Raw genomic sequence first — 23,931 nt, forward strand, 5'->3', positions numbered from 1 at the left:
GGCTGCTGCCTGGTTGCTATGGAGACTCGAGAGCCCAGAGAACGGCGGCCATTTTCTTGTAGCCCAATTGAGGTACACAGAACAGACAGACAAACTTTTTTTGTGTGTTTCCGGCAGCTGCTGGAGCTGTGAGGCTGGAGTTATCCAGTGAGGTAATGATGATAATAATATTCTAATTATGAGAGGAAAAGGGGTCCCAGCAGTCTTTGGATTGGGGGGGATCATCATGTCACCCCCACAAATCCTCATCTTCCTGTAAGTCTTGTGTGCAGCTTGCTAGGTATTTATATGAAAGGTTCAACATTTCAGTCAGCGTTTTTTTTTTAATCAGTTTATTTTTGCTGTTTGTGTTACTGTTGGGATGAGTTACGCTCACTTCTTTTTATCAGGACAGGAAGTGAGTGGAATCTCCCCATTGGAGCCATGGCCAGCAAAACACTTCAGAGCAGACTGGCTCTTATCAGTACTATCCTAAGCTGCCATTGGTTTTGCCTGGAGCTGCATTATAAAGATTTGACTGAAATTCACACTTTACCGTTTTTTTTTTTGTTTTTTTACAAATAAAGTTTTATTATTGATTTATTGCAGTGTGAGCTTCAAACATCAAAGATTATTTCAGCTACAGTCCCGAATGTACAGAGGAGTGGAAGTGTATAGAAGTACACAAGGATCTGTAGAAGGAGGTCATGATGGAGAACCGGCCGCCCCTCACATCACCGGGTAAGAGGAGACTTTCATTTCTTGTATTGAGGATCCACCTAGATACACACATCCTCTGATATAAAGACATAGAAACAATAGAGGATTGAGAGTATATAGAAGGACACCAGGATCTGTAGAAGAACGCCATGATGGAGAACCGGCCGCCCCTCACATCACCGGGTAAGTGGAGACTTTCATTTCTTGTATTGAAGATCCACCTAGATACACACATCCTCTGATATAAGGTTATAGTATGTCAGGTTCCTATACGGTGTCAGGATGTCACTGTCTATTCTCCATGGAGGAGTGGGAGTATATAGAAGGACACAAGGATCTCTACAAGGACGCCATGATGGAGAACCGGCCGCCCCTCACATCACCGGGTAAGAGGAGACTTTAATTTCTTATATTGAAGATCCACCTAGATACACACATCCTCTGATATAAGGTCATAGTATGTCAGGTTCCTATACGGTGTCAGGATGTCACTGTCTATTCTCCATGGAGGAGTGGTAGTATATAGAAGGACACAAGGATCTGTAGAAGGACGTCATGATGAAGAACCGGCTGCCCCTCACATCACCGGGTAAGAGGAGACTTTCATTTCTTGTAAAGGAGAGAAGAGTATTGAGGATCTACCTAGATACACACATCCTCTGATATAAGGAAATAGTATGTCAGGTTCCTATAGTGGGAGTATATTGAAGGACACAAAGATCTGTAGAAGGAGGTCATTATGGTGAGCCAACTGACCCTCACATCACCATGTAGGAGGAGAATTTAATTTCTTATATTGAAGATCCACCCAGATACACACATCCTCTGATATAAGGACATAGTATGTTAGGTTCCCGTAAGGTGTCAGGATGTCACTGTTTATTTCTCCATGGAGAAGTGGTAGTATATAGGAGGACACAAGGATCTGTAGAAGGAGGTCATGATGGAGAACTGGCTGCCCCTCACATCACTGGGTAAGAGGAGACTTTTATTTTTTGTAAAGGAGAGAAGAGTATTGAGGATCCACCTAGATACACACATCCTCTGATATAAAGACATAGAAATAGAGGAGTGGGAGTATATAGAAGTACACAAGGATCTCTACAAGGACGTCATGATGGAGAACTAGCCGCCCCTCATATCACCGGGTAAGAGGAGACTTTCATTTCTTGTAAAGGAGAGAAGAGTATTGAGGATCCACCTAGATACATCACAGGCTGGATTGATGTGAACTGAATGTGTTTCTAAGATACCTATTGCAGCGCCCTCCTAGGTAGGTGCTAGATTAGACAGAATTGGACAAACGTTTTGACTTTCACAAGCCACATCCGAAAATTTAGACAAATAGTGTGGGTTGACTAACTCAAACCCAACATGAAGAGGCCGGACGTTACTGATATGGGAGATCGCACATATTTATAAAACAGGAATCACTTTATTATACACATTAAAAATATGAATTAAAATACAAGCATAAAAAATACCCCAAAATGATCCAGAAAACTAGCTGGATTTAAGGTAAATAACCTACCCGAGATACCGGACGTCTAAACATGGACGTCATGTTATAGCGGAACTCCACCCAAAAGGGGAAGTTCTGCTTTAAGCCTTTGTCCGCCGCTCCCCATTAAGGATTGGCACCTTTGGGGAGCGGGTACCTGAATTTGACAGGTACCCGCTCCCACTTCTGCTTCAATCGCCTAGGCCAGGGGTGTCAAACTGGCGGCCCTCTAGCTGTTACCAAACTACAAGTCCCATCATGCCTCTGCCTTTGGGAGTCATACTTGACATAACTGTCAATCTTGCAATGCCTCATGGGACAAGTTGTCCTCCCCCCTCCCTCCCCGTAGTCTTCTGGGACATGTCCCAGGTCCCAGAAGACTATTGGGCCATTCACAAAGCGCAGCGCTTCTCGTGCATGTGCAGTGGGCAACCGGCTGTGAAGCCGCAAGCTGTCACAGCTGGGTGCCCACACTGAAGATGCCAGAGCCAGGGAGAGAAGATGGCCAGTGAAACCAGCGGTGGCGAAGACACCGCTGGACCGAGGGACAGGTAAGTGGCTGTATTTTAAAAGTCAGCAGCTACAGTTTTTGTAGCTGCTGACTTTTATTTATTTTTTTTGTAGGTGGAACTCCGCTTTAATAACAACAAGTACAGCGGAGTACTAAATATAGATGCAGAGTCTGTATACTTCTGGAAGAGGGTCAACGAGTTTCGCCAATTCTGGCTTATTCAGGACCAAATATAATGATAGGACATCACTACACACAGTTGTGTTCAAAATAATAGCAGTGTGTTGAAAAAAGTGAATAAAGCTCAAAATCCTTCTAATAGCTTTTATTTCTATACACACAAATGCATTGGGAACACTACACATTCTATTCCAAATCAAAACATGAAGAAAAATATATCAAATTTGTGTTGTTCCTCTAAAAAAATTGAAGAAAAGTGAATATTAGACTGAAAAATGTTTGAAGATTTTGCTTTCCTTTGAATCACTTAATTAATATTTAGTTGTATAAGCACTGTTTCTGAGAACTGCTGTACATCTGTGTTGCATGGAGTCAACCAACTTCTGGCATCTGTGAACAGGTATTCCAGCCCAGGATGATTAGACTACATTCCACAGTTCTCTATTTCTTGGTTTTGCCTCAGAAACTGCATTTTTGATGTCACCCCACAAGTTTTCTATTGGATTAAGATTCGGGGATTGGGCTGGCCACTCCATAACGTCAATCTTGTTGGTCTGGAACCAAGATGTTGCACGTTTACTGGTGTGTTTGGGGTCGTTGTCTTGTTGGAACACCCATTTCAAGGGCATTTCCTCTTCAGCATAAGGCAGCATGACCTCTTCAAGTATTCTGATGTATTCAAACTGATCCATTACCCCTGGTATGCGATAAATAGGCCCAACACCGTAGTATGAGAAACATCCCCATATCATGATGCTTGCGCAACCAAGCTTCACTGTCTTCACAGTGTACTGTGGCTTGAATTCAGTGTTTGGGGATCGTCTGACAAACTGTCTCCGGCCACTAGACCCAAAAAGAACAATCTTACTTTCATCAGTCCACAAAATGTTGTGCCATTTCTCTTTAGGCCAGTCAATGTGCTCTTTGCAAATTGTAACCTCTTCAGCATGTATTTTTTTCAACAGTGGGACTTTGCGGGAACTTCTTGCAGATAGCTTGGCTTCACATAGGCGTCTTCTAATTGTAACAGTACTCACAGGTAACTTTAGACCTTCTTTGATCTTCCTGGAGCTGATTGTTGGCTGAGTCCTTGCCATTTTGGCTATTCTTCTATCCATTCGAATGGTAGTTTTTCGCTTTCTTCCACGTCTTTCAGGTTTTGGTTGCCATTTTAAAGCATTTGCGATCATTTTAGCTGAGCAGCCTATCATTTTCTGCACTTCTTTATATGTTTTCCCCTCTCCAATCAAATTTTAATCAAGGTACGCTGTTCTTCTGAACAATGTCTGGAACGAGCCATTTTCCTCAGAATTTCAGAGAGAAATGCACTGTAACCAACATGTACAACATTTGCTGCCTTCCTTCCTTAAATAAGGGCAATAATTGCCACCTGTTTTTCAAACAATGAAAGACCTCACTAATAGAACTCCACGCTGCTATTATTTTGAACATGCCCCTTTCAATTAGTGATTCAATTACACAGAATCAGCATCATGCATGTCATGACTGTTGGGTCTGTTGGATTTCTATTACTCTACTACACCTGCTAGTAAATTATTTGCCATGTAGAAATATCATTTCTACCAAAAACAGTGATTGATCAGGTTAGTGATGTCTGACTGCTATTATTTTGAACACAACTGTATAAAAAATAGTACATTTTTATCAATAACAAACATAGTATATAGTAATACATCCAACATTAATACAAAAATGTGCTCACATCCGTGTGGTGGATCATGGGGAATCCACCAAAAGGCCTGGGGGCGGACACGGGCACAAGGACTAAACCCACACGGTGGAAAGCTGCCACAGGCAGCATAGAGACACAAAAATCTGAAATGGCAGAATGTAACCACTCAATATATATATGTCCAGTTATACTGACCTCTAATAGAAATAGAATTAGTTATCTTTGATTGGTAAATTTAGTTGTCACTCTCTAGTCAGAGTGGCTGTAATTATTAGTTAGGAATAAGCATCATGAGCTCACTGTACTGGGTGAGCTGTGATCATTTAGTTAGGTCTGCTTTGTGTGCTCTGCTACTTCCAGTCTGCTTTGCTTCCTCTGTATCCAGGAAACTTTAGAAGTTTCTGGATGATAGGTGTGGAGTTATGCAGATGGCAGCATGGATATTGATTCAGCCTCAGCCTATCCCAGACAGAGGGGCTCTAAGGCATGCTGGGCAACTGTATATATTTTGTAAGCACACAGGGCTTTGGGTCATTCCTGGCTAGGATTGCCCAAGCCTGGGAGATGACACGTTGCCCTCCCTGGCAGCCACTGCCGTGCAGCCTCAGATGGGCAACCTTAGGACCTGAATGCTTAGACCTGGGTTGTGCCATGCAGATTGAGGGGCTGTCTACTAAAGATCTGGTTTGGTATTAATAATCCCATTTCAGTCTTTTCAGATGACACCAAGCTGTGCAGTGGAATAACGTCCTTACAGGATGTCTCCAGTTTACAAGCCGACGTCAATGCTCTGTGTAATTGGGCAACTATGTGGCAAATCAGGTTTAATGTTGAAAAATGTAAGGTTCTGCACTTGGGGGCTAAGAATATGTATGCATCATACATACTAGGGGGGGTACAACTGGGGGAATCAATCTTGGCAAAGGATCTGGGGGAATCAATGGTGGAGAAGGATCTGGGGGTTCTGGTAGATCACGAGCTTAATAATGGCATGCAATGCCAATCTGCGGCTTCTAAAGCAAGCAAAATAATCTTGTATTAGGAGAGGTATAGACTCCAGAGAGAGAGGTATAATCCCCCCCCGGTACAAATCATTAGTGTAAGACCTCATCTGGAATATTCAGTTCAGCTTTGGGCACCAATTCACAAAAAGAACATTGGGGAACTGGAGAAAGTACAGAGAAGGGCAACCAAACTGGTAAGAGGCATGGAGTAGCTCAGCTATGAGGAAAGAGTAGAGGAACTGAATTAATTCTCTTTTGAGAAGAGGAGATTAAGGGGGGATATGATCTCCATGTATAATACATAAGGGGGGATATGATCTCCATGTATAATACATAAAGGGGATATGATCTCCATGTATAATACATAAGGGGGGATATGATCACCATGTATAATACATAAGGGGGATATGATCTCCATGTATAATACATAAGGGGGGATACGATCACCATGTATAATACATAAGGGGGGATACGATCACCATGTATAATACATAAGGGGGGATACGATCTCCATGTATAATACATAAGGGATGGATATGATCACCATGTATAATACATAAGGGGGGATATGATCACCATGTATAATACATAAGGGGGGATATGATCTCCATGTATAATACATAAGAGGGATATGATCTCTGTGTATAATACATAAGGGGGGATATGATCTCCATGTATAATACATAAGGGGGGATATGATCTCCATGTATAATACATAAGGGGGGATATGATCTCCATGTATAATACATAAGGGGGATATGATCTCTATGTATAATACATAAGGGGGGATATGATCACCATGTATAATACATAAGGGGGGATATGATCTCCATGTATAATACATAAGGGGGGATATGATCTCCATGTATAATACATAAGGGGGGGATATGATCTCCGTGTATAATACATAAGGGGGGGATATGATCTCCATGTATAATACATAAGGGGGATATGATCTCCATGTATAATACATAAGGGGGATATGATCTCCATGTATAATACATAAGGGGGATATGATCGCCATGTATAATACATAAGGGGGATATGATCACCGTGTATAATACATAAGAGGGATATGATCTACATGTATAATACATAAGGGGGGATATGATCTCCGTGTATAATACATAAGGGGGGATACGATCTCCATGTATAATACATAAGGGGGGATACGATCTCCATGCATAATACATAAGGGGGGATACGATCTCTATGTATAATACATAAGGGGGGATATGATCACCATGTATAATACATAAGGGGGGATATGATCTCCATGTATAATACATAAGGAGGGATATGATCTCCATGTATAAATACATCAGTGGTTAATATAGTGAGCTCGGTGTAGAGTTATTCACCCTGAGGTCATCACAGAGGACAAGGGGGCGCACTTTATGTCTGGAGGAGAATAAATTTAATCTGCAAACACGGAAAGGTTTCTTCACAGTGAGAGCTGTGAAAATGTGCAATAGACTCTCCAAGAGTTGGTTCTGGCCAGCTCAGTGGATTGCTGTAGCAAAGTCCTGGATTCTTTCCTAGATACACAGAATATAACTGGATACTAACATTTATAGGTAAAGTTGATTCAGGGAATATCCGATTGCCTCTCGGGGGTCAGGAAGGAATTGTTTTCCCTGCAGGAACTAATTGGATCATGCTTTGCTGGGTTTTTTGCTTTCCTCTGGATCAACTATGGGTGTAGGATTATAACTTGTTTTTTTTTTTAATGGTTGAACTGGATGGACTTTTGTCTTTTTTTTGCCAGACTAACTATGTAACTATCATGGAGGAAGGTGTCCAGCTGCTCTTGGTCCTTGTGCGAACAGACATCCCTAAAAAATCTTGGAGATTGAGTGCTGTTTAACTCCCTCTGGTGCTAGGAAGTCAGCTGTGGGTCTAGCAAAGGGAAAGACCAGCTGGTGTCCCGAAGATCTTTGTCCAAACGGATGTTGCTTTGGGGCTCTAAAGAAGTTACTGCTACTACTGCTACTTTTTACTATCCACTGTTTGGTTCAAGCAAAGACTTTGACGTAGCTTGCCCTAGAGATTAGATAAAGTCCTCAAGTGTACATAGTTATTATTTTTGGAGTATCCCACTCATCTCACAATTTTCCAAAAATAAAAACAGCAAAAATAAGACCCTTATGCAGGCCATACATGGGTCGAATTTCGACCCAATTTTCTTCAGAAAATCGGACATTTCATGCATTTTGCAATCCGATGGTGCTACCACTGATTTAAAAAATTGACCAGCCAAGCCTTTAATTTCACCTCATGCTGCAACATAAAAGAATTCTCTTGACCAAAATATTTTCTTTTCTTTCCAGGTCACAGCTCATTTCTTTATCGATTACATTTCTCTCACGATTCTCCTATCACTGATTAAAAAATCACTTCCAACATATTATAATCACTCAAATTCAATGGTCACTCAAAAATCGGCCATTGCTGTGGCTCACTAATGGTACAAAATTCTAATGAAAATGCTTAGAAAAAGATTTTCGAAAGAAAATTATTTTGGAATTTGACCCGTGTATGGCTGGCTTTAGACTAGTTATTGGAGGAAGGTGTGAATCAGCCTATGTGCCCAGCTACAGGGCAAAATAACTGGATAGGATCTGCACAGTATCCCTGTGGCTCCTACGGGAGTACTACATTATCAAATGCTCTCTTTTTGCAGTATACCTTGACTTCCATGCTGTCTTTATGGTGACTTACATTGGGTCTGGAGGGTTCCCCATTGGGAAGTTGATCCTTCTATTTTAAGATTCATGTGTACTAGAGCAATGGCTGTTTACTGATTGTACCTGAATTTCCCACCTGAAAGGCAGTGGCTTCACCTTGGCTTACTCATTTGCACCTCTATGGACAACATGCGCGGGCTTTGAATCTCAGTCTATCCTACTGGCTGATATTACTCTATTAAAGATTAGGAATGGGTTCCAGTGTACTAATTCTGTCACATGTTCTCCTGGATTCCCGAAACTTGTCAAGTCCACATGGCAACTGTAATTGGAATTGTTGCATGTTGTGAACCCCTATGTAGAGAATCATTTTTAATGTTGGGTAAAAGATCTTTAATGGTACATAAAGTTTTTATGGCACTCAGTTTCTCTTCTATATGTCCATACAAAGTCCATGACTACATATTCTGTTCATAGTTGTATATGATTTGCTAGGATGTGGACATATAGCACACACAGTCTGGGTTTCTCTCCCACTATAGATAGATACACACATCCTCTGATATAAAGACATAGAAACAATGTATTCAGTCAGTGTGTGTGTTTCCTACAGATGGATCCAGTAATGGGAACCCACCAGAGAGATGTCCCCATCCTCTGTATTCCCGGGACTCCACACAGGAACATCAAGAGATCCCTCAGGAGGATCAGGTAGATGGAACCAGTATTGGGAACCCACCAGAGAGATGTACCCATCCTCTGTATTGCTGGAACTCCACACAGGAACATCAAGAGATCCCTCAGGAGGATCAGGTAGATGGAACTGAAGGTCTTAGCAATACTGTTGGATTTTTACTTATTGGCTCATATACTAGTTGGGTTTTATTTTGTATTTTAAGAGTCAAAATCTGCTTCAATTTGAAATAAAAGATGAAGAAGAAGAAGAGCTGTATGTATGGAATGATGAGCCATGTAAGGAGGAGGAGAACCCTCCAGAGATCAGCACAGGTTAGTTATAATCACTAAATGCAAGTATCAGTCCCTCCCCTCAAGCCAGGGTACTGGGTGTAATCCTGGACTCTGACCTATCTTTTTGGCCCCAAGTCCAATTGCTGTCAAAAGCTTGTAGACTTCACCTCCGTAACATCTCTAAAATTCACCCCTATTTAACTAATGAAACCACCAAGATACTCATTCACTCCCTTGGTATCTCTCGCCTTGACTATTGCAACTCCCTTCTCATGGGCCTACCTCTCTGTAGGCTATCCCTTCTTCAGACTATAATGAATGCTGCTGCCAGACTTATCTACCTTACCAACCGTTCAGTGTCCTCTGCCCCTCTCTGCCAACCCCTCCACTGCCTTCCGATTGCTCAGTAAATTAAATTCAAAATTCTAACAACAACATACAAAGCTATTCTCAACTCTGCCTCAAGCTACATCACCAATCCTGTCCCCAAATATCACCCAAACTGTCCTCTCCACCCCTCTTATGATCTACTGCTCTCAAGCTCCCTTGTCTCCTCCTCCCATTCTTGTCTCCAGGACTTCGCCAGAGCCTCTCCCATCTTCTGGAACTCTCTATCTCAATCTGTCCGCCTATCCCTTATGCTGTCTGCTTTTAGGCGATCCCTGAAAACCCATCTCTTCAGGCCTATCACGCCTCCAAATAAATATTTATCACTTCCATCAGCTCATCCCCCACAGTTATAACCTTTTGTACCACTTGCCCCACCCTATTAGATTGGAAGCTCTTATGAGCAGGGCCCTCTTAATCCTCTTGTTTTTTATTGTATTGTAACTGTACTGTCTCCCTTTATATTGTAAAACACTGCGCAGACTGTTGGCGCTATATAAATGCTGTATAATAATAATAATAATAAATCCAGAGAAGAGTCCCAGATCCTCCTTGTTCAGTCACTACAACCATCTCTTCTTCTCCCCCCTCCTCTGTCAGTAAACAGTAATGGGGGGACAGTATGTGCTCAGTGGGGGAGTCAGGGGCCATCAGCCTCTATTAGACTCCAGCTCTCCTCCTCACATCATGTCATTGAGATGTGACCAGTCTCCACCCACACACACTCTCTGGGGTCTCTCATACATCTCAGTACAGGGGGCTTCACTCTCATCTTTATTCACAGATCCCGGAAACACCAGAGACACTCAGAGAGACATCAAAGCTGAGAAAGTGATCAAGACTAAAGAGGAGCACATTCCTATAGAGATCAGCTCAGGTGAGTCAAGATCACTAATACAGAAGCCATTCACAGATCCAGAGAGGTATGAAAAAGTAGTTGCGATCATTAACACCTTCCTATAGCAGATTGACAGCCGGGCGGGACACTCCTCCTTGTGATTGGGCGTCATATGACTATAGTGACACTGTACTGCTAGGGTGACAGTATGTTAAAAAAAAAAAAAAAACCTATAAATAATAATATAATAAAATAATATAAAAATGTAAAAAAAGATTTTGAAAAATTTTTATTTTTGGTTATAAACTAATTTGTGTTATTTATTTTTTTTACTAAAAAGATAACTGAATACATTTTGGCCAAGATTTATGAAGAAATATTATTTGCAAAATTTTATAAGAAAAACTTTTTTTTTTTTAATTTTTGGACTTTTTCATTTATATAGCAAAAAAGATATTAAAATCCCAGTGGTGAATAAATATCACCGAAAAAAAGTTTTATCTGTCTCAAAAAAATGCTAAAAAATTAATGTGGGTAGAATGTTGCATGACCGCGCAATTGTTATTCAAAGTGTGACAGCGCTGAAAGCTGAAAATTGGTCTGGGCAGGAAGGGGGTAAAAGTGTCCGGACTTGAAGTGGTTAATATACAGTGGCGCAAATATCATGTGACATAAAATTTTTCTACAGGGCCTCCACTTTTCAGTTTGGGGGGGTTTAAGTAATTTTATTACCAAACATTGAGACTTTTGAGATGTATGCAAAAAAATAAAAAAAATTGTTCTTTAGTTGAACTGGATCTGTCTCTACAGATGGATCCACAAACAGAAGTATCCCAGGGAGATGTCCCCATCCTCTGTATTCCTGGGACTCCACACAGGAACATCAGGAGATCCCTCAGGAACATCAGGAGATCCCTCAGGAATGTCAAGTAGGTGGACTTTAGTTTTGCAAAATGACACAATGGGAGAGATTTGTGGAAACAGTCTTGGACAAAATCAGACTTCTATGGACTTCCATTGCTAACTGCACCTTAGTCATTATGAGTTGGGTATGACTTTGTGACCTTTGTATCTGTAGGTCAAGTGACCCCCCCTTAGCCAAGGGAATTTCTGTGGTTGAATGAAAAAAAAAAAAAGATCATGCATTTTGCCTCAATATTTCAAACAACGGATGTTATATTTGTGGAATCTTTCCTATTTTAATTTTAAAAACGTCCATTGTAGTCCTAATCAGAGCAGGCAATGTTTTTCCAATCTCCTATTGTCCATTGTTGGTGATCCTGTGCCAATTGTAGCCTCCGTTTCCTGTTCTTGGCTGACAGGAGTGGCACCTGGTGTGGTCTTCTGCTGCTGTAGCCCATCTGCTTCAAGGTTGGATGTGTTGTGCGTTCAGAGTTGGTATTCTGCATACTTTGGTTGTAACGAGTGGTTATTTGAGTTACTGTTGCCTTTCTGTCTATCGAGCTAGTCTGCCCATTCTCCTCTGACATCAACAAGGCATTTTCCTCCACACAACTGCCGCTCACTGGATATTTTCTCTTTTTCGGACCATTCTCTGTAAACTGTAGAGATGGTTGTGTGTGAAAATCCCAGTAGATAAGCAGTTTCTGAAATATTCAGACCAGCACGTCAGGCACCAACAACCATGTCACGTTCAAAGTCACTTAAATCCCCTTTCTTCCCCATTCTGATGCTTCAGCAAGTCGTCTTCACCACATCTAGATGCCTAAATGCATTGAGTTGCTACCATGTAATTGGCTGATTAGCTATTTGTGTTACCAAGCAATTGAACTGGTGTACCTAAAATAGTGGCCGGTGGGCAGAGCTGCTGGTAGAAACCATGGGGACCCATACAGCCAAAAACCTAAAATAATAGGGTTGCATAAGTGTGTACACCCGTAGACTAATCCTTTGTTGAAGCGCCTTTTGATGTGATTCCAGAACTCAGTCTTTTTGGGGAGGAGTCTCTCAGCATGGCACATCTTGACTTGGCAATATTTGCCCAGTCTTCCTTGCAAAAACACTCCAAATCTGTCAGACATCTCCTGTGCACAGCCCTCTTCAGATCACCCCACAGATTTTCCATCGGATTCTGGTCTGGGCTCTGGCTGGGCCATTCCAGAAGTTTCCTCTTCTTCTGGTGAAGCCATTTCTTTGTTGATTTGGATGTATGCTTTGGGTCGTTGTCATGCTGAAAGATGAAGTTCCTCTTCATGTTCAGCTTTCTAGCAGAAGCCTGAAGGTTTTGTGCTGATATTGACTGGTATTTGGAACTGTTCATCATTCCCTCTACCTTTACTAAGGCCCCAGTTCCAGCTGGAGAAAAACAGCCCCAAATGCTGCCCCCACCATGCTTCACGGTGGGTATGGTGTTCTTTTGGTGATGTGCAGGGTTGTTTTTGCGCCAAACACATCTTTTGGAATTATGGCCAAAAACGTCACCCTTGGTTTCATCAGACCAGAACACATTTTCCCACATACTTTTGGGAGACTTCAGATGTGTTTTTGCAAAATTTAGCCGAGCTTGGATGTTTTTCTTCCTAAGAAAAGGCTTCCATCTTGCCACTCTACCCCATAGCCCAGACATATGAAGAATACGGGAGATTGTTGTCACGCATACCACACAGCCAGTACTTGCCAGATATTCCTGCAACTCCTTTAATGTTGCTGTAGGCCTCTTGGCAGCCTCCCAGATCAGTTTTCTTCTCATCTTTTCATCCATTTTGGAGGGACGTCCAGTTCTTGGTGATGTCACTGTTGCGCCATATTTTCTCCACTTGATGATGACTGTCTTTACTGTGTTCCATGCTATATTTAATGCGTTGGAAATTCTTTTGTACCCTTCTCCTGACTGTTACCTTTTAACAATGAAATCCCTCTGATGCTTTGGAAGCTCTCTGTAGACCATGGCTTCTGCTGTAGGATGCAACTAAGAAAATGTCAGGAAAGACCTACTAGAACAGCTGAAATTTTTTGGGCCTAATCTGAGGCACTTTAAATGATGGCAGGTGTGTACTGACTCCTATTTAACATGATATTGAATGTGATTGCTTCATTCTGAACACCGCTACATCCCCAGTTATAAGAGGGTGTGCACACTTATGCAACCACATTATTTTAGTATTTTATGTTTACTTCCCCCCCTAAAAGATTTCAGTTTGTTGTTCAACTGAGTTGTACAATTTTTAGGTCACATTAAATGTGGAAAAAGTTTTGAAATGATTTATCTTGTCTCATTTTTTTTTACATCACAGAAACCTGACATTTTAACAGGGGCGTGTAGACTTTTTATATCCATTGTACGCGTGCGGACATATTAAAGTGGAGCTCCACCCAAAAGAGGAAGTTCCGCTTTAAGCATTAAGGATTGGCACCTTTGGGGAGCGGACGGGGGGAGCAGGTATCCGAATTTGACAGGTACCCACTCCCACTTCTGCTGCGATCACATAGGCTATTGGAAGCGGAAGTTGTCCTCCCCCCCCCGTAGTCTTCTGGGACACGTGACAGGTCCCAGAAGACTACGGGGCCATTCAAAAAGAGCAGCGCTTCTTGCGCATGCGCAGTGGGCACCCGGCTGTGAAGCCACAAGCTGTCACAGCCGGGTGCCCACACTGAAGATGCCGGCTCTGGGGAGAGAAGACGGCCGGTGAAGCCAGCCGTGGTGAGGACACTGCTGGACCGAGGGACAGGTAAGTGGATGTATTTTAAAAGTCAGCAGGTACAGTCTTTGTAGCTGCTGACTTTTATTTTTATTTTTTTAGCTGGAACTCTGCTTTAAGTGTGGAAAGCTGGCTGTGACTCCTTGTGGCTTCAAAGCTGGCTTCCCACTGCACTGTTTGAATGGTTGCACAGCCTCACGGGACCTGTGATTTGTCCCAAGAGGTTGCAGGCAGGGAGCGGAGGGACAAACTTCTGGTTCGATCCAACCAAAAGTCGGAGCAGGTACCTACCAAAACTAGGTATTCCCCCCCCTCAAAAAAAAAAAAATGCCCAAAAGTGTTAGAGGAGGAGGATATAAAGCAGAACTTACCCTTTAGGGTGGAGTTTTGCTTTGAAGTAATGAGACTCTCTGTTGGTGGCCATTCTTAGATGTCACTCATTCTGCTGTATAGTTCTAGTTTTTGGATTTCCGCAGCTTGATGTATTTCTTTGAGAATTTCCTGTTTTATATTGTTGTCTGTTCTTCAGAGTGAAAATCTTGTTGTCCTTAAAGTTGAAGCTAAAGAGGACCCAGAAGAGACAATGGTGAGGGGTGATGACCAGGAAATTGGCACAGGTGAGCATTAAATGCTTCTATATCATAAAGATTTACACATTTTCCTTGTTCGGGAACTCTAGACCTTGAAGTGAACCTGTGTCTTGCCCATGCAGGATAAAGCACCAGGTTACTTTGAAGTCAAAGTACTGTGCTACGGTAAATTTCTTAAACATTAATTCAGCAATCAAAAGTGAGCATAATGCAGTGAATAACCATACATTTAGTGCAATAAAGTCCATGTAATAAGAAAATATAAGTGAATCCAAGACTGCATGCCAAGGATGTCTCCACTACCAGATAAACACTCCAATGGGCTTACCGGATGTACACTCACCGGCCACTTTATTAGGTCCACCTTGCTAGTGCCAAAAAAAAAATCTCCCCATACCATGACACCACCACCAGCCTGAACCGATGATACAAGGCAAGATGGATCCACCACACCATGACACCACCACCACCAGCCTGAACCGTTGATACAAGGCAGGACGGATCCACCCCACCATGACACCACCACCAGCCTGAACAGTTGATACAAGGCAGAATGGATCCACCACACCATGACACCACCACCAGCTTGAACCGTTGATACAAGGCAGGATGGATCCACCACACCATGACACCACCACCAGCCTGAACAGTTGATACAAGGCAGGATGCATCCACCACACCATGACACCACCACCAGCTTGAACCGTTGGTACAAGGCAGGATGGATCCACCACACCATGACACCACCACCACCAGCCTGAACTGTTGATACAAGGCAGGATGGATCCACCACACCATGACACCACCACACTGAACTGTTGATACAAGGCTGAATGGATCCGTTCTTTCATGTTGTTTATACCAAATTCTCACCCTACCATCTGAATGTCACAGCAACCACTCTGCCCATTCTCCTCTGATCTCCAACCTCAACAAGGCATTTTTTCTTTTTCGGACCATTTTCTGTAAACCTTAGAGATGGTTGTGCATGAAAATTCCAGTAGATCAGCACTTTCTCAAATACTCAGACTAGCCCATTTTCCACCAATAACCATGCCACATTCAAAGTCACTTAACTTCCCTTTCTTCCCTCATTCGATTTGAACTTCAGCAAGTCATCTACACCACGTCTAGATGCCTAAATTCATTGAGTTGCTGCCACGTGATTGGCTGATTAGTAGTTTGTGTTACCAAGCAATTGAACAAGTGTACCTAATAAAGAGGCTGGTGAGTGTATATACAGCGGTTAGACAAAAGTCATATATTGTGCAGTATTATTGATTTATTATTTCAGGTACTTATATAGCACCGTCAATTTACGCAGCATTTTACATATATATTGTACATTCACATCAGCCCCTAACCCTCAAGGGGTGTACAATCTAAAGTCCCTAACTCACATTCATACATACACATACTAGGGCCAATTTAGACAGGAGCCAATTAACCTACCAGCATGTCTTTGGAGTGTGGGAGGAAACCGGAGTACCCAGAGGAAACCCACGCAGGCACAGGGAGAACATGCAAACTCTAGGCAGGTTGTGCCATGGTTGGGATTCAAACCAATGACCCTAGTACTGCCAGGTGGAAGTGCTAACCATGTAGCCACTCTGCTGCCTATGTGTTGTTTAAGAATAAATATACCCTGCAGGATTGGTTAGAGGGGGAATCGTATTTTTCCCAAGAACTGGGCTTCGAATGACTCCAATATACCGTCCGTGTCCCGGGAGACATCTCCTGTGACGAAACACGTTGGCCGAGCTATACTTTTTGGGGGTTGGGATTTGAATCAATGACCATAGTATTGCCAGGTGGAAGTGCTAACCATTTAGCCACTGTGCTGCCCACTATGGATATATAAGCTGTTACTCCAGAGCTCTCCTTTGCCATCAGCATCCAGACACCCCAAAGGGATAAGACTTCACAAATGCCCACCAGTCTTTGCTCAACACGTACCCTTCTGTGATCAAGCTTTGGTGGGCGGGGCAAAACTCATCAGTGGGCGTGGACAGAGCAGCGACTGACTACACCGAACTCCATGGGCTGGTCAGAGCAGCATCTCTTTTTTTTTGGGAAGGTTGCTGTGATGCCGCGTTTGCTAGGGAGCAAAACTGTGATAGGTGACTTGATAAAGAAGGCCATGCCTCCAAAACGCGTCATCATAGCAACCTTCCCAAAAAAAGGGACGCCGCTCGGACCAAGCTATGTACTGGCACAAACTATGTACTGCACAGTGATGATGTCACTGCTACATTTTAAAAGGTAATAATTGGGTTTAAAAAGCATTTAGTGCAGGCAAAGTGAATCTATAGCCTTTGTGGCTATTGAGAAATATATTTAAATTCCGAACCCTGCATTCACTATATTTGCTCTCTCCAGACCCTGCATTCACTATATCCGCTCTCCCCGGACCCTGCATTCACTATATTTGCTCTCTCCAGGCCCTGCATTCACTATATCCGCTCTCCCCGGACCCTGCATTCACTATATCCTCTCTCCCCGGACCCTGCATTCACTATATCCGCTCTCACCGGACCCCGCATTCACTATATTTGCTCTCTCCAGACCCTGCATTCACTATATCCGCTCTCCCCGGACCCTGCATTCACTATATTTGCTCTCTCCAGACCCTGCATTCACTATATCCGCTCTCTTCGGACCCTGCATTCACTATATCCGCTCTCTCCGGACCCTGCATTAACTATATCCGCTCTCCCCAAACCCTGCATTCACTATATCCGCTCTCCCAGGACCCCGCATTCACTATATCCGCTCTCCCCGCACCCCGCATTCACTATATCTGCTCTCCCCGGACCCTGCATGCACTATATCCGCTCTCCCCGGACCCCGCATTCACTATATCCGCTCTCCCCGCACCCCGCATTTACTATATCTGCTCTCCCCGGACCCTGCATTCACTATATCCACTCTCTCCAGACTCTGTATTCACTATATCCGGTCTCCCCGGACCCTGCATTCACTATATCCACTCTCTCCAGACCCTGCATTCACTATTTCCGTCTTCCCGGACCCTGAATTCACTATATCTGCTCTCCCCGAACCCCGCATTCACTATATCTGCTCTCCCCAGACCCTGCATTCATTATATCTGGTCACCCCGAACCCTGCATTCACTATATCCGGTCTTCCACAGTACACACAACATGGAAATGCAATTATTTTAGTAAATATAAACTGCTTAATACCTTTTCTCATCATCAATATATAGCAGTATGGTGATTTCTATCAGTGTCCGGCAGAGCACTGGTTAAAGATTGTAGGAGGTTTTTCCATTCTGCTCTAGGAAGGGGCAGAACCCCTGACCTCTGTCTGAACAGTGCAGATTGGCCCTGTGCAGCAATACACACCAAACTGAGCATGTGCAGACTTGCCACTGCTGCTCTGTCCTATGGCAGATGGATTGGGGACAGTAGAAGAAGGGGAGGCAATACATACCAAACTGAGCATGTGCAGAATGACTCCACATGACATGTCTTATCAGGAGATAAGAGGGGTGCACTGGAAGAAGTGGAGGATCAGAGAAGACAGGATCAAACAGCCTTTTTACACAATGCAGAGGATTAACCCCTTAGGTTCCACAGTGAGTATGACAAGCATGCTTTACTGCATATACAGACTGATTTTTCTGGTGTGGGTTTAGTTTTAAATGAACGTTTGGTGTTGGAATTCAGATTTACATTTGCACCCTTGTGCTTTTAGGGAGCTATGAGTTTTGTTCTTGGCTGAGGCGTCCCCAGCAGGCATAGAGAATAGCATTTGCTAGGATTCTCTGCAAATGGACACATCGGTACCGACTCCTGTGGTTTATAGGGGTCAGTTCTAGTTATGTGCTTTAATTTGGGATCAAGAATGGCTGACTGTAAAATGCCCTCCGTATGTTTTATGCGGCCACAGTTATTCTTTTTTTTTTCTGTTCCAGATGGACGATACATCAGGAATAACACAAAGCAGAATTACGTTCCTTTCCCAGACGGGGAACAAGAAGACGACAAGGTCACAGCTGGTTCTTCATTAGTAAACCCCACCATCGCAGGACTCTACAGAATTTTCTCATGCTCTGCCTGTGGTCAATGTTTTAACGACCGAGCAGAGTTCAGGTCACACCAGAAAAGCCACGCGGGGGAGCGGACTTATCCGTGTTCTGAGTGCGGAAAAAGTTTCACCCGCAGAGAGAATCTTAAACTACACCAGAGATCTCACACGGGGATCAGGCCCTTCTCCTGTGCCGAGTGCGGGAAACGGTTTACCCGTAGAAAAATCCTCATGGCGCATCAGAGAATCCACACGGGGGAGAAGCCGTTCGGCTGTTCGGAATGCGGCAAACGTTTTACCCAGAGAGAAAATCTCATCATACATCAACGATCGCACACGGGGCTGAAGCCGTTTCCCTGCGCCGAGTGCGGGAAATGTTTTGCCCGGAGAGAAAAGCTCATCTACCATCAGAGGTCTCACACCGGGGAAAAGCCATTTTCCTGTTCCGAATGCAGCAAAAGTTTTACCCGGAGAGAAAACCTTCTCCTACATCTGAGGTCGCACCCGGGGGTGAAGCCATTTTCCTGTACGGAATGCGAGGAGCGTTTTACCGAAAAGGAAGAACTTCTTTCGCACCAGAAGCGTCACATAGAAGAGAAGCTATATATGAATCCCGAAGCTGGAGTCGAGGAGGAGCCATATTCATGTTCGGCATGTGGGACTCGCTTTGACCAGAGAGCCGACCTTGTTTCACATGAAAGAACTCACGCCGGGCTGAAGAAGTTTTCCTGCAGCGAATGCAGCAAATGTTTCGGCAAAAGATCTAATCTGGTTAGACACCAAAGAAGTCACTCGGGCGAGAGACCGTTTTCATGTGCAATCTGCGGGAAATGCTTTACATGGCGAGACAAGCTGATCTCCCATCAGAGGTCTCACACGGGTTTCAAACCGTTCACGTGTCCAGTGTGCGGGAAGTGTTTTAGCCAAAGAGCCCATCTCGTTTTGCACGAAAGGACTCACACGGGGGAGAAGCCATTCTCCTGCAGCGAATGCGGGAGGTGTTTTGCTGAAAGCTCGAACCTTACTAAACACCAGAGGACCCACTCGGGGCTGAAGCCATATTCGTGTTCGGAATGCGGCAAATGTTTTTCCAGCAAATCCAATCTGATCGCGCACGAAAATGTTCATAAGGGGGACAAGCCGCTTTCCTGTTCCGAATGCGGGAAAAGTTTTTCTCGCAAATCGAATCTTGTCGCGCATGAAAATGTTCATAAGGGGAACAAGCCATATTCGTGTTCCGAATGCGGAAAATGTTTTTCTCGGAAATCGTATCTGATGAGACATGAAAAAGTCCATATAGTATGTGTTCCTCTGTAAGTCATGATTTTTGTGCTTTCTATAAAATCTGGTGAGAAAAAGGAAGTCCGATCAGCTGCACTCCAAACCATCCACTTTATTGATAAAATCGATACAGACAGTGGAAATACAGCGAGGGACTGGCAGGTAAACGTGTTTCACGCTAAAAACAGCGCTTATTCGTTACACCATCACCCCAAAACCTGATTAAGTCTTAAAAAATGTTCCTTAACCGCCTCCTGACCACCATATAGCAGAAATACTGCTACGGAGCAGCACGGGTGCGCAAAATCACGTATATATACGTGATTTCGCATTTCCGGGTACGGGGCGCGCGCCCTACCTGCGCTGCCACTCGCCGACGCCCGCGATTTCCAAGGATCTCCAATGGGGAGGAGAACTGTTTTGTTTACTAACAGTTCTCCTCCCTTTCAGCTTGTGCACACTGCTTTGGATGGTTGTGAGGTAAGCACAAAAATCCTAATTTCTTAATTATTCATTAAAGGCCACAGGATCAGAAATAATTCTTGGAGCTTGAGATGTTGAAAAAGTAGTCCGACTGAGGGGTTAAAAAGTACACCAACAGGCCCACATAACAGGAAGGAAAAACCTGGAGGCAGCATGCAGCTCAAAGAGCCACCGGAAGGACCTTTTACCTGAAGCTGGCATCAGATGAGGACTAAACATCTACCTGGTAGAACTTCGAGAACGTGTGAACAGAAGACCAGGTGGCAGCTTTGCAAATCTGGGAAACAATTGCCTGATGTCTAAAAGCCCGAGAAGCACTTACGGATTTAGTAGAGGGAGCTATAACAGGAAAAGGTGGAACTTTCTCTTTAAGGCCATAAGTCTAAACCAGGGGTGTCAAACTGGCGGCCCTCCAGCTGTTGCGAAACTACAAGTCCCATCATGCCTCTGCCTTTGGGAGTCATGCTTGTAACGGTAAATCTTGCAATGCCTCATGGGGCTTGTAGTTTGGCAACAGCTGGAGGGCCGCCAGTTTGACACCCTTGGTCTAAATAATATTTTGTCTGAGAAAAGGAGAAATGGTTAAACTATTCCCAAAAGACTTCCATCTTCCTAGGACATTAGCAAAAAACTAAAGCATTATGGAGTGGGAAGGGTCATATCTGACTGGCCAAGGACTTTTTTTGTTTGCCAATTCCTCCTGAAGGCGGCACTATAACCAAAATATCTATGAATTATTGTCAGTCCCCTTAAAAAAGAACTCCAGAAATAATCTACGTGTTACATTTACATTGTTCCAGCTTGGTTACCTGTAATTATTTGTGACGGATCGCCTGGCACCCCGCTTGAGTACCTCTGTCAGAGAACTGCTTCCTTTCCGCTGGCACACAGGGGCAATGTATTATAGCTGGGCATTGCACCCGAACTAGATGACACTAGCTTAAGTGCAACTTAAACAGAAATACAGGTTTTTGTACACTTCAAAAATAGGGGTAATCCCCAGATAAACAATCCCGCACTGATTAGATAATGAGGTTGTTGGCACAAGACTAATCACATCATGTAGGAACCTCCAGGAGGACTAGCCAACACACAGGAGCAAGATGTGACTCAATTTACTCAATTAACAATGGGACAAAGACACAGTAAACACATCACACCTTAATGAATACATTATAGCAAGAGACCTCAGCATCAGGTTGTTTTGAGTTGATTATTTTAACATCTTTTGTTCAAATAAAGTAGAACTATAGGCAAAAAATTTTTTTTTCATTTTGGATAGAGCAAGAGGAGGTTATAACCCCATCTTAGATTTTTTTTTTCCCACCATTGCGGAGATTTCCCTTCACTTCCTGTATCAAAGACAAACAGGAAGTGAGAGGAAATCCCTAAAAATTAAGGGAATTCCTTGAGGAGCCCCAGGTCAGCAGAACTAGTGTCCCATTGGAAGATTTCCCCTCTATTACTTTTCTGGAGACAGCCCAAAATTTTGGATTTGCTTTTAGTTTCACTTTCAATGATAAGGGTAAACAGAACAAACAGAGAGGCGAAATCTCTCTAACGGGGGCACAGACAGCAATAAAGACTTGACAGGGGTCATATTCAATATATTTCAAAAATATATTTCAATATATTTGTGAATATATTATTAAAAATATATTCAGAACACATGTTGCAATATATTTCAAAGTCTAATTTGGAATGCATTTACAAGTATATTTAAAAATCTATGTTTAAATACATTTTTTTAGATGTTCAAATATATTTTGAAAATATATTTTAAAAAAATGTATTTTTAAATATATACCTTTGGAAAATATATTTAGATTTACATTTTTGGAATACGTGTTAAAATATACCGGTGTAGACCAATATATTGTAAATATATGTCGCATGTATAATTTTTTTTTCAAATATATTGGAAATATTTTTCTCTTCCATATGGGAATCCTCCACTCTAGCCAACACCAAAAAAACAAAACAAAGTTTTGCTTTTAGTTATACTTTAAGCTTTGACAATAAAACCTGGAAGCTGATTGGTTACTATGCACAGTTGCACCAGATTCTGCATGCTCGTTTTAGTAAATCTCCCCCAGAAAGTTGCTCACTCTGCACCTCTGCCCTTCAGAAAATGCATTGTATTCTTTTTATTGCATACAAGGCACTCTCTGATTCAACTAGGGAAGATCGTGATATGATCAGCCCATTCTCTCCACCTTGTCCAATCTGAGAATGCCTTGTATTCCCTGAACAGAATATAACACATTTTCTGAATGGTGGAGGTGACACTGTCTTCAGTGTACCACAGGGGAAGCTGCCCCAGCACCTTCAGAACAGGAAAGCCCTTCCTGTATGTGGCAAGGACTATTATGGTGATTTTTAAAAAATTGATGATTTCTAGAGCAGTTTTATTTTTCTTAAGATCCACGAAGTAAAAAAAAATGCCTCTATATTGACCCCATTTTTGGAAAATGGTTTGGATGTTCTAACCTAATTTGTTTTGAAATCTTGTACTAAGTAAGGTCTATGATCCTATTAAAAATGAACACCCACTGCCACAGAGCATCTATCAGATGTATAAAGAATTTGCCTTCCTAGAATCAAACTATAAGTTTCTTTTATAAAAACATTGCTTGGTGAGTTATAAAAAGGTAACATAACTAAATATATACCAGAGGAATGCACTATTGTGACAAAAAAGGTTCTACGTTGCTACTATTTAGTCATTCGTATCAGAAACACGAGTGAAGTTAGCCAATAGAGGATACTTTTTTCAAATGCACTGCCATGAAATGTACCTTGCTAGAATGAGTAGACCTAAAAGACCTACAAAGCCAACACAGAAAATTGCTGACTGGCCGTGAAGACATAAAGAAAACTCCAAGGAAGGAAGGGAATTCATTGGACATTGCTTGTTTTGAGGAGAAACCAAAAGGTAGTGTCTTCAGTGGCTCTTACATCCATTTGTGAAAGTACGAACCAAAGAGAGCAGCTTTACAAACTTGAAGTTGCCGAAGCCTGATGACCGTCTCAGAAAGGAAAAGCGCCTCTAAGTGCAGCAGTCAAAGAAGTTTGTATCCCAATAAAATGTCCTTTGGATGCTGCACTTAGATGCGCTTTTCCTTTCTTTTTCAGAGTTCATTCCACTCCTGATAAGCTGCCCAGTGCATTGCTGCCTTTTGATTAAAATATGGGACATCATCTCAAGAGAACATAAGAGGCCCTCTTATTAGTGCGCCATTTACACTTATTTCGAAGCCTGACGATAGCCCAGGAGGCACCAACACTCCTGGTAGAATGAGCTGTCAAAGGTGGAACATTGCCCGTTAGACTGTATGCTTGAGAAATAAGCTGACGAATCCATCAAGAAATGGTAGATTTGTAAGCTACGCGACC

At 42.8% G+C, this 23,931-nt stretch overlaps 2 protein-coding genes across 3 annotated transcripts in view; one reads left to right on the forward strand and one right to left on the reverse strand.

The window, feature by feature from the left end:
- The window catches only part of LOC149466270 (uncharacterized), a 59,485-nt gene that overhangs the window by 9,722 nt on the left and 25,832 nt on the right, over positions 1-23,931 (reverse strand). The gene's annotated exons all lie outside the window — the stretch shown is intronic.
- LOC149466271 (uncharacterized) lies at positions 112-23,100 on the forward strand. Of its 2 annotated transcripts, none has more exons than XM_089672913.1 (8): positions 112-152; positions 589-720; positions 8,889-9,088; positions 9,175-9,283; positions 10,416-10,508; positions 11,280-11,398; positions 14,658-14,745; positions 18,659-23,100. In XM_089672913.1, exons 2-8 carry the CDS (start codon positions 687-689, stop codon positions 20,086-20,088), a joined length of 2,073 nt encoding a protein of 690 aa, XP_089529039.1. In that variant the 5' UTR covers positions 112-152; positions 589-686; the 3' UTR covers positions 20,089-23,100. The 2 variants fall into 2 exon arrangements, with proteins under 2 accessions (XP_089529039.1, XP_089529038.1); XM_089672912.1 differs by having other exon boundaries at positions 134-255.

Source organism: Staurois parvus, unplaced genomic scaffold, assembly GCF_062004578.1.
Source record: "Staurois parvus isolate SC_StPar_1 unplaced genomic scaffold, SC_StPar_1.0 ptg000132l, whole genome shotgun sequence".
In the NCBI taxonomy this organism is placed as follows: domain Eukaryota; kingdom Metazoa; phylum Chordata; class Amphibia; order Anura; family Ranidae; genus Staurois; species Staurois parvus.

Excerpts from the sequence above, each read along its gene's own strand:
- LOC149466271 (XM_089672913.1), top strand. The coding sequence starts at position 687 with ATGATGGAGAACCGGCCGCCCCTCACATCACCGG. Across the intron at positions 721-8,888 it reads GCCGCCCCTCACATCACCGG|ATGGATCCAGTAATGGGAAC; the intron begins GTAAGAGGAGAC and ends TGTTTCCTACAG. Across the intron at positions 9,284-10,415 it reads CCCTCCAGAGATCAGCACAG|ATCCCGGAAACACCAGAGAC; the intron begins GTTAGTTATAAT and ends CTTTATTCACAG.